Source organism: Gymnogyps californianus, chromosome 2 (genome assembly GCF_018139145.2).
Source record: "Gymnogyps californianus isolate 813 chromosome 2, ASM1813914v2, whole genome shotgun sequence".
NCBI lineage: Eukaryota > Metazoa > Chordata > Aves > Accipitriformes > Cathartidae > Gymnogyps > Gymnogyps californianus.
Window position 1 is genome coordinate 76,060,835 of NC_059472.1, and position 15,060 is coordinate 76,075,894.

Genomic DNA, 15,060 nt, shown 5'->3' on the forward strand with positions numbered 1-15,060 from the left:
TTATTTTTTGTGAGGTGGAGCATTCACAATGCTGAGTTCTGCCATGGCAGCTGAAGGAATTCTATTTTGCGTTCTGTACTGCTGCTAAAGAAGCTGTTCATCTGCTTATTGAGTTCACATACGCATATGTATATTATACATATAATATATGTATATGCACACACACACAGACTGAAATTAAACCCTAAAAGTTGCTGGGAGAAGCTGAAGCTTTGTCAGGTTTGTCTTCTGCAGTACAGAGACCGAAAGTCTGGGGACACTGTGGGACTGGTCTGGCATGATTATCAGTCTTGTCCAGAGATGCTGGTAGTTTGAAGTTACATTGCTGTACACTGGGGAGGGATTCCTCTGGCTGGTTTTGTGCCTCTAGATCATGGATGTCTACATCTGAGCCAGTTTTCTAAATTCCCTTTGTAGTTAATTGAGAGAACCAGGTGCTCCAGTGGTGTGCTTCACTGAATCGTATAGGTTGGAAGGGGCCTCTTGAGATCATCTAGTCCAAACCCCAGCTTTCTCTGACCTCTTCTAGATAGCGGCCATGGAATGAGATGAACTGCATGTAAGGAGTGCCTGTTTCTCCTCACTGACTGATGTGACAGTGCAGGGGTGTACATTTTCCCCTGTACACATACCACCACATAGAGTATGAGACTTTCTTTCTTCATATCCTGTAACATAGTTGTGGTCAGCTCCGTACATAGCCTGGATGTTGACTTGTTTCTGTGGGCAATGTACTGCAGGCCTGTAAAACGATGTTGTGTATGGGGACGTTTATGTAGTGTCTTCTCCCTCCTCTCTACTGCTGCCAGTACCAGTTGGACAACCCGGGGGTGGGAGAATGCAGATGGGACCTGTGTGGGGGTTCCAGGCTTGGAGTACAGGTGTTTTGTGGGTTAAAACACATTGGTACGTAGGGAAGGCACTTTGGCTACATCTGGAGCCTACACCCTTTGAGAACAAATGTTCCCCTTCAGCGGCTCTGTAGTCTGAAGGTTAACTAGGGATGTTTCTCATTTAACGCATATATCTAGTTAACCTTCAGTGCTGGTGACGTTCCCTGTTTCATGCTTCTGTTAAATAGTCTTACACGGCCTGAAACAACAGATTTCCTTTATGGCGCCCTGAAAGAACAGGGAAGTAGCTCTTGATGTAGGTGGCTTGGCAAAATATTCTAGTCAAGTATTTGGCCTGCTACCCAGCCTTCGATATGTAATCTTTGGGTGCTGCCAAAATACCATTCTAATTAAGTTGACATAGTCTATGAAGCCTGGGTGGTATTACTTCAGTTTTCTTTCCTGTGCTTTTCAACACTGCGTTTTGAAAGGGCTGATGGAAGCTGTGACACTTGCAACCTCACCAGAGTCTTCATTAAGCTGGGATTTTGGTCACCTTGTGACCTTCAGGAACAAAGGAAGGAATATTCTCTTTCTTCCTCTCTCTGCAGGTGCAAGTTAATAGCAATAAATAAATGTACACTAATACACATGGAACATGTGATCAGTTGGCCAGACTTCAGCTTTCTGTTGAACATTAACACATTAACCCTTCTACAAAATATTAACCTATTCTATAAGTTTATTTTCTGTTTTGTTTACACTTAGTTGGAAAAGCTATGCCCTGTTTGTCCCAGGGTGGTATATTTGCAAGTAGGTCAACATACTTGCTTTTGAGATGTCAGCTTGAAACTGTTTTTCAAGGGCTGAAAGGCATAAAGGGGTAAAAGACTTTTGCATTTCCTATCTCCCCCCCCCCCCCCCCCCCCCCCCCCCCTTTTTTTTTTTTTTGACATTCCCAGCCTGTACTCAAGAATAGAGCACCTGTAACATTCTGGTTGTGTCCTGAAAGTCAGTTAGGCGCTGCTGCAGCACTGATTGCCTGCTGCTAACTGTGAGCCACCCGTGGATTTGGAGCTTGCGTGTTGCATAATACCAGCAAGTGCATCTGAGATTACAAAATGGTCTCTTTGCTCTAAGAAGAGATTGCTGTGATTTGTTAGCGTTAAAATACACATGAGGTATCTATGACATCAGTATCTTAAAACTGCAAATAGTTTTTTTGCAATTGAGTGTACTCTGGCACTGCTGGTGCTTCATTGCACAGGAGTGAATGAGTGCAGCCTCCAAATTGTGTACCCTAGGCTGGACTGGCACAATTTTTATGTTCCAGTCAGTCAAGGGTGTATGTATTGCTTTAGACTTCTTTGGGTTATCTTTTGCACTTCTTGCACTTCTTTACTGTATCCTTCTTGAATAGAAGAGGTTTTCTGTTTGTCTCGAGAGCAATACAGTATTTGTTGGAGTTGCCTCCTTGCACTCTTTGGAACTAGAAGCAGAGCTGACCGTCATCTGCTTGCTTGGGGTTGATGTAGTCCAGGGCTCGCTTACATGGTTGAGTTACTCATGGCTTTAATGAGTTATCACTTACCAGCTATACTATGGTAACTCCTACCCTGCTATGCATGAGAGGTAAAACTGGTTTGCTTGTTTATTTTTACTACTTATTACTATTACTTACTCCTTTGCTGCATTTCAGCTGATTTGTGGTGTCTTTATCTTAATTGTTTGAACAGTTGAATTCGTTAGAATAAACCGTATTTGGGAATGTATCACCGCAAAATTCTTTGGAGGGTGAATTAACATACTGTTGATATTGGGGAATGCGTCTCTGCTCACAGCGTGTTACTTTTTCAGAGGCCAAGCAGAAAGGCTTTTTTTTGAGTGTTCTAACCATGCAAACAAGAGGTGTATTGAGAACAACCTGTGCACTTAAGTGTACCTCTTATGGTATCTCAAAAAGATACCATCTTAGTGAGTAGCCTGCTGTTTGAATTGAAATGTCTGAACTTGCCTTCCAGCTTCAACCATTTATATGGTATTAGACATTGTAAATAAACTAGTGCTTATTCACTGACATAAATTATAGATAACTGTAAAAGCATCTGTCAATTGATTTGCTTTAAAAACATGAACCTTGCTGTCTAAATAAAAGCTTTTGATAATCCTAGTTAATAACTCTTCAAAAAAAAAAAAATCTTGTGCTAAGAGAACAGCAAGTGACACATGTACACTTACTGTGTTAACTATCAGTATTAAACCTTGTATATCATCAAAATGAAAAACCTGTCTAACATCCTTGCTCCACAATGATGGTTTTTTAAATCCAGGAAAATTATTTTAACCCACCTGAAAACTTGGGAAGGCAGGAGAGACCTAAGGAGGAATGTGGATGGTATCGATAGATATCTGCCTATAGCTTTCTGTGCACGAGCATGGGTTTTACTTTTGAGGTCAGTCTTATGGTCAGCGCTCTGTAGCCAGTACTGTGTTACAAAAACTAGCAGGTTTGGTGAGAAGCTTTACTGAGCCCCCTACATAAATCTTACCGAGAAGGAAACTTCCTTTTAAAAAGTATGCAAGCAAAGAAAAATAGGCTGTGAATAACTGTAATGATTGATGAATGGATCATCTGGATGAAACAGACTTAAAATGCTTGAAAAACTGATCAGTGGGTCATGTGATAAGATTGCCTTTTCTTTGTTTCTTTTTTTTATATATATATCTCTGTCTTTTGCATTGGTCAGAAGGCGAGGAAAGGCTTCTGCATGCTCTGGAAGATTCTCCTCCAAAATGAAGGAGTGTTGCAGAGAAATGAGGGAACAGAAGCTGGGAACAGGGTATAGGTGCTGTAGATTGCTACTCTATGAATGTGGGAGTCCCTTTGTCACACCTGTGTATATATGTTTCAACTACTTGCTCTCCTAACTTTTGTTGTCAGGAGGCTGTAAAAGTTATAGCTGTGGGGAGCATCCTGCCATCTTGTCACCTTAGTAAAGGGCAGTTGAGTGAGTCGGGTAAATCTTTCCAGTGTAATGCTTAGGGGTAGGCATGTAGATTAAGCTGTGGTTTCAACCAGAATCTGTAATGATCTGACTTCCTTCAACAAAAATGCATTGTGCAGAGACTGATGAACTTGCTCTGTTTGTATAGGAGTTAGGTAGAAAAATATCTTGTGTGTAGTTTAGCCACTGGCTTTCAAATCTCACCCCTGTGCAGGGGGAAGGACCATTCACACCAGTGGCACGTTGAAAGCATAAAGGCTTATTAGTGTGTTGGATGCAAAAAGCAATGTTTTGGTAAGTATGCAACAAAAGCAGACTTTAGTTGAGTCTGTACCACAAGGAGAAAGTAAGTGCCTTCTAGAACATGCAACTTTATATTTTTTTGGAGACTTACCGAAATGTTTATCTTCTGTGAGGTGCCTGAAAAGCAGTGATTCTCATGCACATACAGGAGGAAAGTTTTGCCAGCTCCTAATGGCAGTAAACAAAGAAAATGAAAGTTCACAGGTTGCCTTGGCCAATGTAATAGTTTGCTGCCACTGGAAAGGGGTGATGCGGTTTCCTTCCCCTCTTGCTCATGCTCTCCTGCCATTCACATTGTGCCAGCTGAGCTGCTTGTCAGATCTAAGTTTATTGCAGTTGCTTCCTTAGCAGAAAACTAACCCAGCAAAACAGATGAGTTAATTAACACAAGCTGAACTCATTAAGGACCATGCATGGCACAAAAGGGGGAGAAGGAGGGAGTGCCATGAAGTTGCTGGGAGGAAGTGGAGGAAGAAAGCAGAGCAAGGGCTGATGAAGAGAGTGGGATGTCTGTCCTGTTCTTGGCAGTAACAAGCTATTAAATCATCTTAAGTGTTGTATAGCTTCACTCTAAGTCTTCAGGTTGGATAATAAAAGCCTAAAATAACAGAAGGAAATAATTATTTACACTGCTTCCAAAAATTACAAAACTTTGGATTCTGTGTTATGAGAAATGTGACTAGATTGTGGGGATTAAAAAAAAAAAGGCTAGAAAATGATACCACAGAGGATAGAGGCAGTATTTTTGGTTCTCTGTAAGCGAAGAATGTAGTGAGGAAGTGTATATACAAAATTAGAGACCATTAGTCACGGCATTTTCAGCTGTCCCAAGTTGTCCTTGGGCTGCCTCACTATGCATCTCTTATCCCAGTCATGCATCTATGGACCTGCCCTACTTCTGCATATGGCTTGCTGATGGGATTGTCTACTGTATATTACATAGTTCTTTATTTCAGTTTCTGTCTAATTAACATTTCATTTAGACTCGGGTACAGTCTGTTTAGTTGTCAAAGTTCCTGCTTCAAAGCTATGGATTTAGCTATTAAGAGGCAGAAGAGGATTTTCAGTCATCAAGGGAGATAGTGAAACTGCAGAGTTTCATAAATATTTCCAAAGTTCATTATAGGTTTGTCTTTTAAACTGGAATACTTCCTTCAGGGACAAGGGGAAAAATCCTTACTTAAATGGGCTAGGTGCAAATAACTTTTTCTCCCAGGACTTTATCCTTGCTGTCAGTGAAGCTGTCCTGTCAGGGGGTGAACATGAATTCATAGGCTATGAGTCTTGAGGAGCCTTTTCAGAATTTTAGGCAGCTTCAGGAAACCAAAAAATGCTGAACTGCATATATTTTACTTAATTTTATTTGGCAAGACTTGAAGTGGGATGGCATCAGCTCTTCTGTGCTTCTTCTGAAGTATGTATCTGTTTTGGCTTTCAAAAGCCTGAATTGCTGTTGCCAAGATTCTTCACTTTCTGGCAAAATTACAATGGCAAATGGCTTCCTTTACAAGGTGTAATATTTAGACTAACAGCTTTGCAATTAAGAATGGCAAAGAGAATTACATTCCCTTTTTTATAAGACCAGATTTTTTAGTATGGAATCGTGGGAGTGTTTGGACGTAACTGAAGTTCTTTTGATTGATGATTTATATTTTGAACAGTGCTTTTCATTTTAGTGCACAACTCTCACTTGAAATTTTAACTAGAACAATGCTTTGTTTTCAAAGATGTTTGAAGTATTACTCTAGTTAAGCAGTTGCTCTATATCATAGACTTGCAAATGCCTTTTGGGTACATATGTGTAACAAAATGTGTGTGCACATACCAACTTGTGCAAGGGAAGTGGGAAAAAATTGAGAAATCTGCAAGTATTCTTAAATATTACCTGCTGCTAATCTCGGAGGGCCATCAGGATGTCAATGATCATGTCATTGAATCTTTTGCAGTTGGAGAGTGGTGGCATTCCGGAGTGTCTGGGGAGGTGTTTTGGAGGCAAAAGAACTTGTTTGAAGGGAAATTGCCCAAGTAGTAGTTTTTATCGTGGGAAAACTGGAGACTGGGTGTGGGGAGGGACGATCAAAGCTGGGGAGAGAAGCAAGCATGTGTTTTGGGGTGAGTAAAATGAGGAAGTGGACAATAAAAGGTTTGAGACGATGAATCCAGTCCTCTGAGTGCCTAACAGAGCAATGCTGTGTTGTTCCTTGCGCAGGAAGCTGCCAGTATTAGTTTGAAGTTGGAGTCTTTTGGTTGTATTTGTTTGGCAGCCTGTACTAATGAACCTTTGAGTCCTCTTGACCAAATGATCACCTTGGGGGTGGAGAGCATCCTCAGTCTTGTAAACTGACACAGTCTCTACATGAAACCACCACCAAAAGAGGGGAAATTGCTTTAGAAATCCTTATACGTACTGATTGCTGAAGCTACGATGGAGTCTGGTGGCGAATGTGTGTGCTGCCAAGGGTGCTTTAGGATCTGGTCTCCTTGGCCCAGCCAGCTAGGGGATCTGGTGGCACTTCCTTTTCAGCCCACGTAGTCAGGCTTCCTTCTTGTGAGAAGTTGTGTGGATCTTGTCCTTGCATGGAAAAGCACATCTGGGTCCCGCGGTTTAAATGCAGCTGGGGACACTGTTAGCTGTCAGGTCTTTCAACTACAGAAAATTCACTGGCATGCCTCATGCTGCTTGTATCCAAATCTTATTTCCATTGTAACTATGGCAATAGGAGTAGACTACTAAGAAACTGTTAAGTGTATGTGTCCTCATGCCCTGTGTTGGTGTAGAGGATTGCTAGATGCATCCATTTAACTACTTTATCTTGAAGCCATACTTCAGTGAGATACACACATATATATATATGTAGGTCTGCAGAAAAGAACCAAAACACTTTCCTAGATGCAATGAAGTAGTGGGGAGCCAGGTGGGTGGACAGTTGAGATCTTGCAGGTTGCTCTTTGTGTGGACCAACAAGACAGGGTCTTTTTTCCCTGGCTCTTAAAGATGTTAAATTATAAGTCCAGTAGACTTGACCCAGACAGTCCTGAAGGTGTCTTAGGGAGAATATTGTATGAACTCAGTTGTTTTAAGACTTTGTTCTAATTTCTTATAAAAATCCAGGTTTGGTCTGCTAAGCCTCATGCTGTAGTGTGGGGAGAAATGAAGTGGTGACACTGAATGTCTGAGACAGTAAAAGAGATGTAAAAGAGAGGGAAAGATTTTTAACCTGTATGTTAAACGTGAGGTCTTGGAGAAAGGTCTTCAGGTAGGTCAAAATTTAAGGCTATATTGAAGCTTTTGTTCCCCTCCTTCTTCCATAGTAATTCAGTTACAGAAAGCAGAACATTACAGAAGAAAAATAATGAAATACCCAGGGCATGAAACGGAATAGTATTCAACAAATTTGTTAAGTTACCTTTCATAAAAGAGCATAACTCCAGTTTTCAAGAGCTCTGGAGCTTGTCTTGCAACTCTGCCAGGTTAAAATCTTGTCTTTTTTTTTTTTTTTTTTTCTCCTCCTGTTCCTAACTAATCTGCAAGCGATTGCGTTTTAGAAATTATTTTTCTCTTGAATTTAAAGACTTTGACAGATGGCACATGTAGAACCTGGAAAACTTCCTGAATTGGCAGAGTGACCATACCCCTGCCATCTTCCTACTGCAGTATCTGTAGGTGCGTAGGCTGTGTGTGCTTCCAGAGTGCTGGGTGAGATACTGTTTCCTCTGCTGGGAATATGCAGAGAGCAAGTGATAAATCAAAAAAGCATACCTGGTGACAGGCTTAATTTGCAGTTAATAGATAACAATCTACTGGTTAGGTGGGTAATTTGATTGTGACTAGAAACAACTCATTCAGAGCAGCAGTAATCTTCCAGGTGCGTACCTGCAACGTTTTCCATGCGGGATGAATATCAGTCTTTGTTTAGATGATGTGAGTTGGTTTAACACTTTTGAGAGACTGAGGCATCAAAGCTACGCCTCACAATAGACTATTCTTTAGGCTAGAGAATATCATACCAAAACAGAATCTTACGACCTTTGAAACTTGGTTTATTGTGACTGTTCTTCTTTCAGGGACTCTGTCCAAGGAGGACCTCTTAAGCCAATAAAAGCACATGAAGTCGCTTGATTTTGAACGTGCACAGGCTGTCTGGCTCGGTGCTGCATGACAGTTGTTCTCGCCACTGAATGTCCTCAGTTTTATAACAGTGATTGACTACGTAGCTTGTTTTCTATTTACAATCCTTTGGAGTTTCCCTCCCCCATCTAAAGCGTTTTAGGAAAAGGGCAGTAACTTGGCACGTAAATATCTCTTTGCGATTTGTGCTGTTTAACTTGCATGGAAAGAATGTGTAAGTCTGTATGCAGTTACGGTCTCTGAAGAGAACTGACATGCTAAAAATCATGTTTAAAGACAATAGCAAAGAAAAAGTAAATTTATTTTTTCTTTTTAAATCCTAATTTTTATGAACACATGAATTGGTATAGAGTTCTGTCCCTATAAAATCTATTACTTGTTGATGTGGTACAACATGGGCCTTAGATCTTAAAGGTGAGCAAAGGCTTTTTGTATTCCTAGAGTAGGACTACTTTGATAAACTGCTTTTAGACAGACAAAAGAGATGCGATCTTAAATCAGTGTTAATGTGTGACTGACCAGGAATGATATCATCTAGAGATGATTGCTTTCCTCTGTTTCTGCGGTGTTAACAAATGAATACTGAAGAATGTAGCAGTGAAGCAAATGGGTCTTGATAAATTATGCAGTCTTGACTCCAACTATTGTTTGAGGTAATTTATGATCTTCCATTGGCGTAATGGGGCTGTGGCATAAACTGCAGCACGCCCTAGAGTAGACAAATTGGTCTGGTATTGTTTAGGAACATATTTAATCTATCTTGCTATAAGTGAATCAGTGCCTTTTGCTGAAACGTTGAGAGAAAGACCAGTATTTTCATATTCAGTCCTAAATAACCTACAGTTAAATTTACAGCAGTTGTGCTTTTTCCTGTTCTCTAAATACTGAAGTGATAATAAACATAAAACTGTTGCAATGTAAGGCTGAATTCTTTTCCCTTATCCCTTTACCTAAGTTTTCTTTAATCTTGGTGGGTTTACAGCCTAATAATACAGTTCTCTTTGTTCTTGATGCATTGTACCAACTTCAGAACATCTATTCCAGTGGCTTGCCTAATTTCACTTAAGATGTACTTACAGAAGAGTGTACTCCCCAAAGTGAAAAGCTTCTTTTCTTTTTTTCCTTTTTTTTTTCCCCCCATACATCAGCCAGAGGTTTCCATAAATCTGTGCTTAATTCTCCCAGAACAAACTGGGCGAATGAGGCAAATCTTGTCTTGACAATGAAATCTTCAGATCAGTCTTAAAAACTGACTGCAAACTTTTAGGTGTGGAGTGGGAGTTAGATGGCTGTAGACCACTGTTTATACGTTTAAAGACTAGCAACAGTACAAGTTGGGTATCATGCCTACAGAGTTAGATGTTTGAGGTGGTCTTCCCCCGCCTCCCCCCACAATGTGAATCCTGTAAGATTTTGGTTTTAAACTTAAGTAAATGCTATGGAAAAAAGTATCTAGAATAAACAACTTGATTTATGCATATTGGGTTAAATAGATTTTCAAACTTGCTGTTGCCAAAACCAGTTTCCTCCCAAGGTAATTGGCTATATGAATTGATCCCAGAAAGTTGCTACCTCAGGAAAACTGCAGAAGCCCAGTAACACCTTCCTGGAAGGAAGCTCCCAGGAGTTTGTCTGCCTTTCTGATAGAAGAGGAGGCTACCATACCTCAGCCAAACTTATCCTGGAACTAGATAAAATAAAGCTTCTTCGATGAGTGCATGGTTTATGTGGACCATAGGCTGCAACTCCTCTGGGAGCAGTTTTTCCAAGATGTCTTTTACCCTTGTCCATGAGTTGACTGTCCCATAAATCTTGCTGGGAGCTTTGGTTTGGTGGCAGTTCATGCCTACTAGAGAGCAGTGGGTAGCCTGTTTAAAACTCAGACTTTTGTTTTGAATACATAATTGCTAATTAACAGTGAACAAGACAGGAGGTCGCTTGTGGTAGGAGTAAAAGTTCTGGCTCTGCTTTGCAGTCTGCTCTCTCTCTCCCCCAGTCACCCTTTTTTCATCTGCTCGGAGGTGGCATCCCTTGTCTTATACCGCAGGGATGTCTCCAGCTGAATGCCACTGGTTGGGAGAAATGCTGGGACCAGCAAATAGTGCTTTATATATTTATATGCTTTTGCTTAGTTTTGTTTCCTTTGTTATGAAGCAGCCATTAAAATCACTTTCTTGACATTGGCTTAATACTGCCTTCTCTTTTGTCTTTTTTAGTTCTTTAGCCATATGCATCTCTAAATATGTTTGCAGTAGATTTCTTTTCAAGCTCTATCTGATCACGGAAGTGATGCTTAAAAGAAACACTACTCACCTTGTGAAGTTGCTGCTAATAATCACTCAGAAGAGGGAATGCAAGACTTGAATGCAGATTTGCATGGGACACCCTATTTGATGTATTGCATGAGAATAAAGCCAGGAGAGAAGAGGCAGATGGGAAAGGGTAAAGGGAAGAAGTTGTTGTGTAACTAGGTGTTGAAGGCTAATGCTGCATAATGATCTCGATGATCTTATGGGTCTTTTCCAACCTAAATGATTCTATGATAAGTGGCTGTCATCTTAATTAACTCCCAGATTTCAATGTTTTCTTTCCACAATTGAAAACATAGCCTCAGTCGGTGAGAGCCAGTCTTCAAATGGTTAGGGTCTAGGTGTGAAGAGAGGCTTTCTTTTTTGCCTGGACTGTGGAAATAAAGGAGGAGCCATCCAGCCTGAGAATAGTTCTGTTGGGCTTTTGAATGAAATATCAGGTTGAATGTGTTCTCTAGGCTACAGACAGCAAATGTGCAGATTTGCTACTCCAAGTTGATGCAAATCCTCGTCGCCTCATCTTGCTCTATTCTGTCTTCCCCCTCCAACTGTTTTCAATAATAAGTTGATGAAATGTCTTCAGTATGGTTTCTGACAGTTTGTTTGTACTCTGCAGGTCCTGTGAAGCAGTAGATGTAATTTGAAGAAAATTTGAAGGAACAAATGGCTTTAGCTGGCTGCCCAGACTCCTTTTTACATCTTCCTTATCGGATAGTAAGTTATGAAACTGCATGTTCCTGTCAGTTTGTAGCATCATATTGCTGTGTGCCAGTGATTGATTGTGCATTCAAACTTTTCATCAAACTGCTAATAGCTGTCTGGCAATTCTCTGGGTTTTGCTAACGTTTGGGAACAGAGCCTCTGTTACCATACTGTATTCAAGACCTGCTGCTGAAAAAAATGAGTCACTAATATATACTGATTAAGATTTGGCATCTGTCCTCAAAATAGCCAGTTCATATTTGGGAGAAGGCACTCGTTTCCAAAAAAAAAAAAAGGCGAGCTACGATACCAGTGAAATGCCTTCCACCAAAACCTATCAATATTTGCTGAATGCTGTATTTGTAGGAACAAAGGCAGAGATTTTTACACTTCGTTAGATCCTATGTTTGTCAAGTCATTATGCTGTATCTAAGCAGCCAATATGGCATATTACAAAGAATATATTAAAAAAACCCCTCAGCTCAATTCAAAGGTGCTAGGCAAAAATGCACTTAGAAGTTCTCATATTTTTTTTTTTCCAGGCAGTTGTGGTTGGCATAATGCATGCTTTGTATTTTTTATGGAACTGCAAATTTGTTATTTTGGACATGATCTGTTTTTTGCCCTTTTTTCTCTTCTCTTGTTTTCATAGGGTGCTTACCACCCTAAGGATTCAGTTATGATTTTGAGCCCTGCAGATACACAAATAATTAAACAGAGTATCATATGACATTGAAACCTTTTTCTCTTTCTCCCAAGAGAAACATTACTAGTAGTGATTACTACAGTCATGCTACTCATTTGAAAGAAAAGCAAAAAACCAAACAAAAACAACAATAAAATCCCCAACAAACCTCTGTAGGATTTATACATCTGTTTTGTAATATGCCAACTTACCATTTTTTCCCCAACAGGAAACTTCAAATTAGTTGAAAGACTAACGTTAGTATATGCTGAGTTATCAGTTGAATGTACCTGAATGCTTTTCCTGATAACAGGAAAAACATAACAGTTCCTTTATAACTGCTTTTGCAGCTATAAAAATAGAATGGACTTTGAGAAATCGGATGTCCTGAAAATCTGTTACTATACTTGGATCTACGATTTTAAAAGAATATGTGAATAGATGTGCCTGGACTTCATAATTCTGATGCACTGTGAAATTATGCTTCCAGTTCATTTAGAGCACCATCTGAGTCATGATGCGAAGCTGAGGGAGAGCAGAGCTATATAAGAGAAACTTGACATTGTAGGCAGTCATTTTTGAGTTCCAAATTCTTTACTAGATGTCAAACTTTCTCATGAAAATAGTATCTTTAGTGGTTCATAAGCAGTAAGAATGTGAATTTTCCTTGGTACTTCCCCTTGCTCTTACAAACCCTGTAGATAATAGGCTTTAGTCTGGGGCAGTCAGCAGACTTAAGCGTCAAAGCAACACGGGTGACTTAACAGGGAGTCACTTTCTCACCATCTTAATTAATTATTTTTGGTCATAGCTTACTGTGTGTTAACTATCCTAAGTGCTTGTAACTGGTTTAAAGACTAGCTTTGGAAGCCCATTCACAACTACTGTGCCTTCTCTCAGAAGTGAAGTTTGCATTAAAAAAGCCCTGAACATCTGTTTTTCCACCCCTACTAAATCTGACTTAGAAGCTTTCATCAACTTGTCTTTCAAATTTGGCTACAGTGCCAGTATTGTGTTGGTAAAGGGCTGAAAGAAGGTTAAACTAAATATGCTCTAGATTAGAGTGTGAAGAAGTATTCTATTTTTTTCAGTACATTTTCTGACTTAATATGAATGGAAGGCTATAGAGAACATTCCTCCAGAGTCCCCAAGGTTGGGACCTTAATGCTGTAACTTCAGTGTTTAAAATAAATTGATGCGTTGGAGTTTGGGATTATGTTCAAAGCAGACAGCAAGAGAAATGAGAACCTGGATAAGTGAATATGCACTACAGAATATCCTTTAGGATGCCGTGTTGCCAATCCCCCTCTATCCTTCCTTTTTCTGTTTTTGGGGAGATGGGCAAGGTGTAGATCTCTGACTTCCTTACTGGGCTCTTTGCAATATTTGCTGCTTTCAGAAGCTTTTGGGTCTTGTTTAAGAGCCTTTTTTTTTTTTTTTTTTTAAACTTTCTCAGGAGTTAGCACATAAACCAGTCACACTGAGTGCATTCTAGAAACAATCTCTAGCTTTGTGGAAAAAAATCAATACTACCTTTTAGTGGCTTTCAGGAGCCCTTTCCAAATTCTCAAACTCTTCAATAAAAATCCGGCAGTGAGAATTGGCAGTGTCTGTCTTCTGTTCCTGGAAATTCAGAACATAGTCCCAGAATTTCTCAGAAAAAATGGGATGATTTACTGTGTTTCCGTTCTTTTGCAATCTGTAGTCACAACAGTATTTATGTGCAGTGACTTGAACTCTTGGGGAAGATTTAGTTCTTTAACCCTTTGATGCATCAATTGTACAAGTCTCAGTGACATATATAACAAAAGGGTAGTTTTTTTCCTCAGTTTCTGAAGATAAAATTCTGGGCATGTGGGAATGTTCTGTTCATCTTCTATTTTCTGCCTTCTGTTTATTTCTCATAACCAAGATGCAGGCATGACTTTATTAATAATTAATAGAGTTTGTTTTTGGAGAGCTGAATTCTTATTAGAGAAAGGACTTGCTCACATCATACTCATCGTCTTAACTTGGCATAAAATGCGCTACAAGCACTTGGTCACAAAACAGGGAGAAAATGGAAATTGCTTTCTCCTATGTGTACAGAGCTGTGGACCTCAGGATTTCTAATGGTCTTCCTGACCAGATAAGAGAGCAGAATATTGCCCCTCATACTTGAGAAGCTTTGTGCACTTCAAGAGTAGGGAATTAAATACCTAAGAGAATTAATCAGTTAGAGGCTCGCTACTGTAATAAAAGCCTCCTTTAATGACACCAGATTTGTGGATGTGAAGATGATGTACTGCCGTTACTACAACAGTCACATTTCTTTGCCTTCAGCTGGAGGAACAGCTAGGCACAGGTTCTCTAGGTTTTAGTATGGCAGCTTTGATCCTTGTTTTCTATAAAATGATACAATAAGTTAGAAGACACCTTTGGAGGTTGTCTGATCCAAGTCCGTGGCATATTGAGGTTATACTTGTTTTCCTGGGGTGCTTTGTCTCAGTGGGTGTGGGTTTTTGGGAGACGTGCTTCTTATATTTTCAGGGGTTGTTTGCTTTGATTAGGTGGTTAGAGAGGGTTTCTGTTTTAGCGGGGGGGGGGGGGGAAAGATGCTTATATCTCTAATTCAGAGTTACCTTGGTGAATGCCATAATCCTCATCCCTATGAAATCCAGATGCCTTGTCTGTGACTTAGTCTCATCTCTGCCACTTTGGAATTGAACAATCTGATATTCAGTGTTAATATAGGTATACATGCTGCTGTCCGTGTTTGCATGAATAAAATGTCTTTTGTCCTAAAAAACACAGCATGAAAAAAAAAATCAGTTGCAGAATTTGCGTCCAAGTAGACTGAAAACCTATGTGGGAAGGGCTGTCAAGATTATGTTTTGGCCCTCATTGTCTGCCTGATGCTTTTTGAAAATCTTTGTTCTCTTAGCTATTGACAGTTGTTTATTGAGACTATGGAGATCTTTCTTACGACTTGTGGTGGGTTGACCCTGGCTGGACACCAGGTGCCCACCAAAGCCGCTCTATCACTCCCCTCCTCAGCTGGACAGGGGAGAGAAAATACAACAAAAGGCTCATGGGTCGAGATAAGGACAGGGAG

General features: G+C 40.1%; 1 protein-coding gene across 2 annotated transcripts in view; it reads left to right on the top strand.

The window, feature by feature from the left end:
- The window catches only part of GRB10 (growth factor receptor bound protein 10), a 150,314-nt gene that overhangs the window by 26,883 nt on the left and 108,371 nt on the right, over positions 1 to 15,060 (top strand). For both annotated transcript variants that reach the window (XR_007766049.1, XM_050891695.1), the window contains exon 2: positions 11,196 to 11,293. Coding sequence is in view for 1 of the 2 variants with exons in the window: in XM_050891695.1 (XP_050747652.1) it covers positions 11,243 to 11,293 (51 nt within the window). In the remaining variant the exon portion in view is untranslated. The remainder of the gene's footprint in view (positions 1 to 11,195; positions 11,294 to 15,060) is intronic.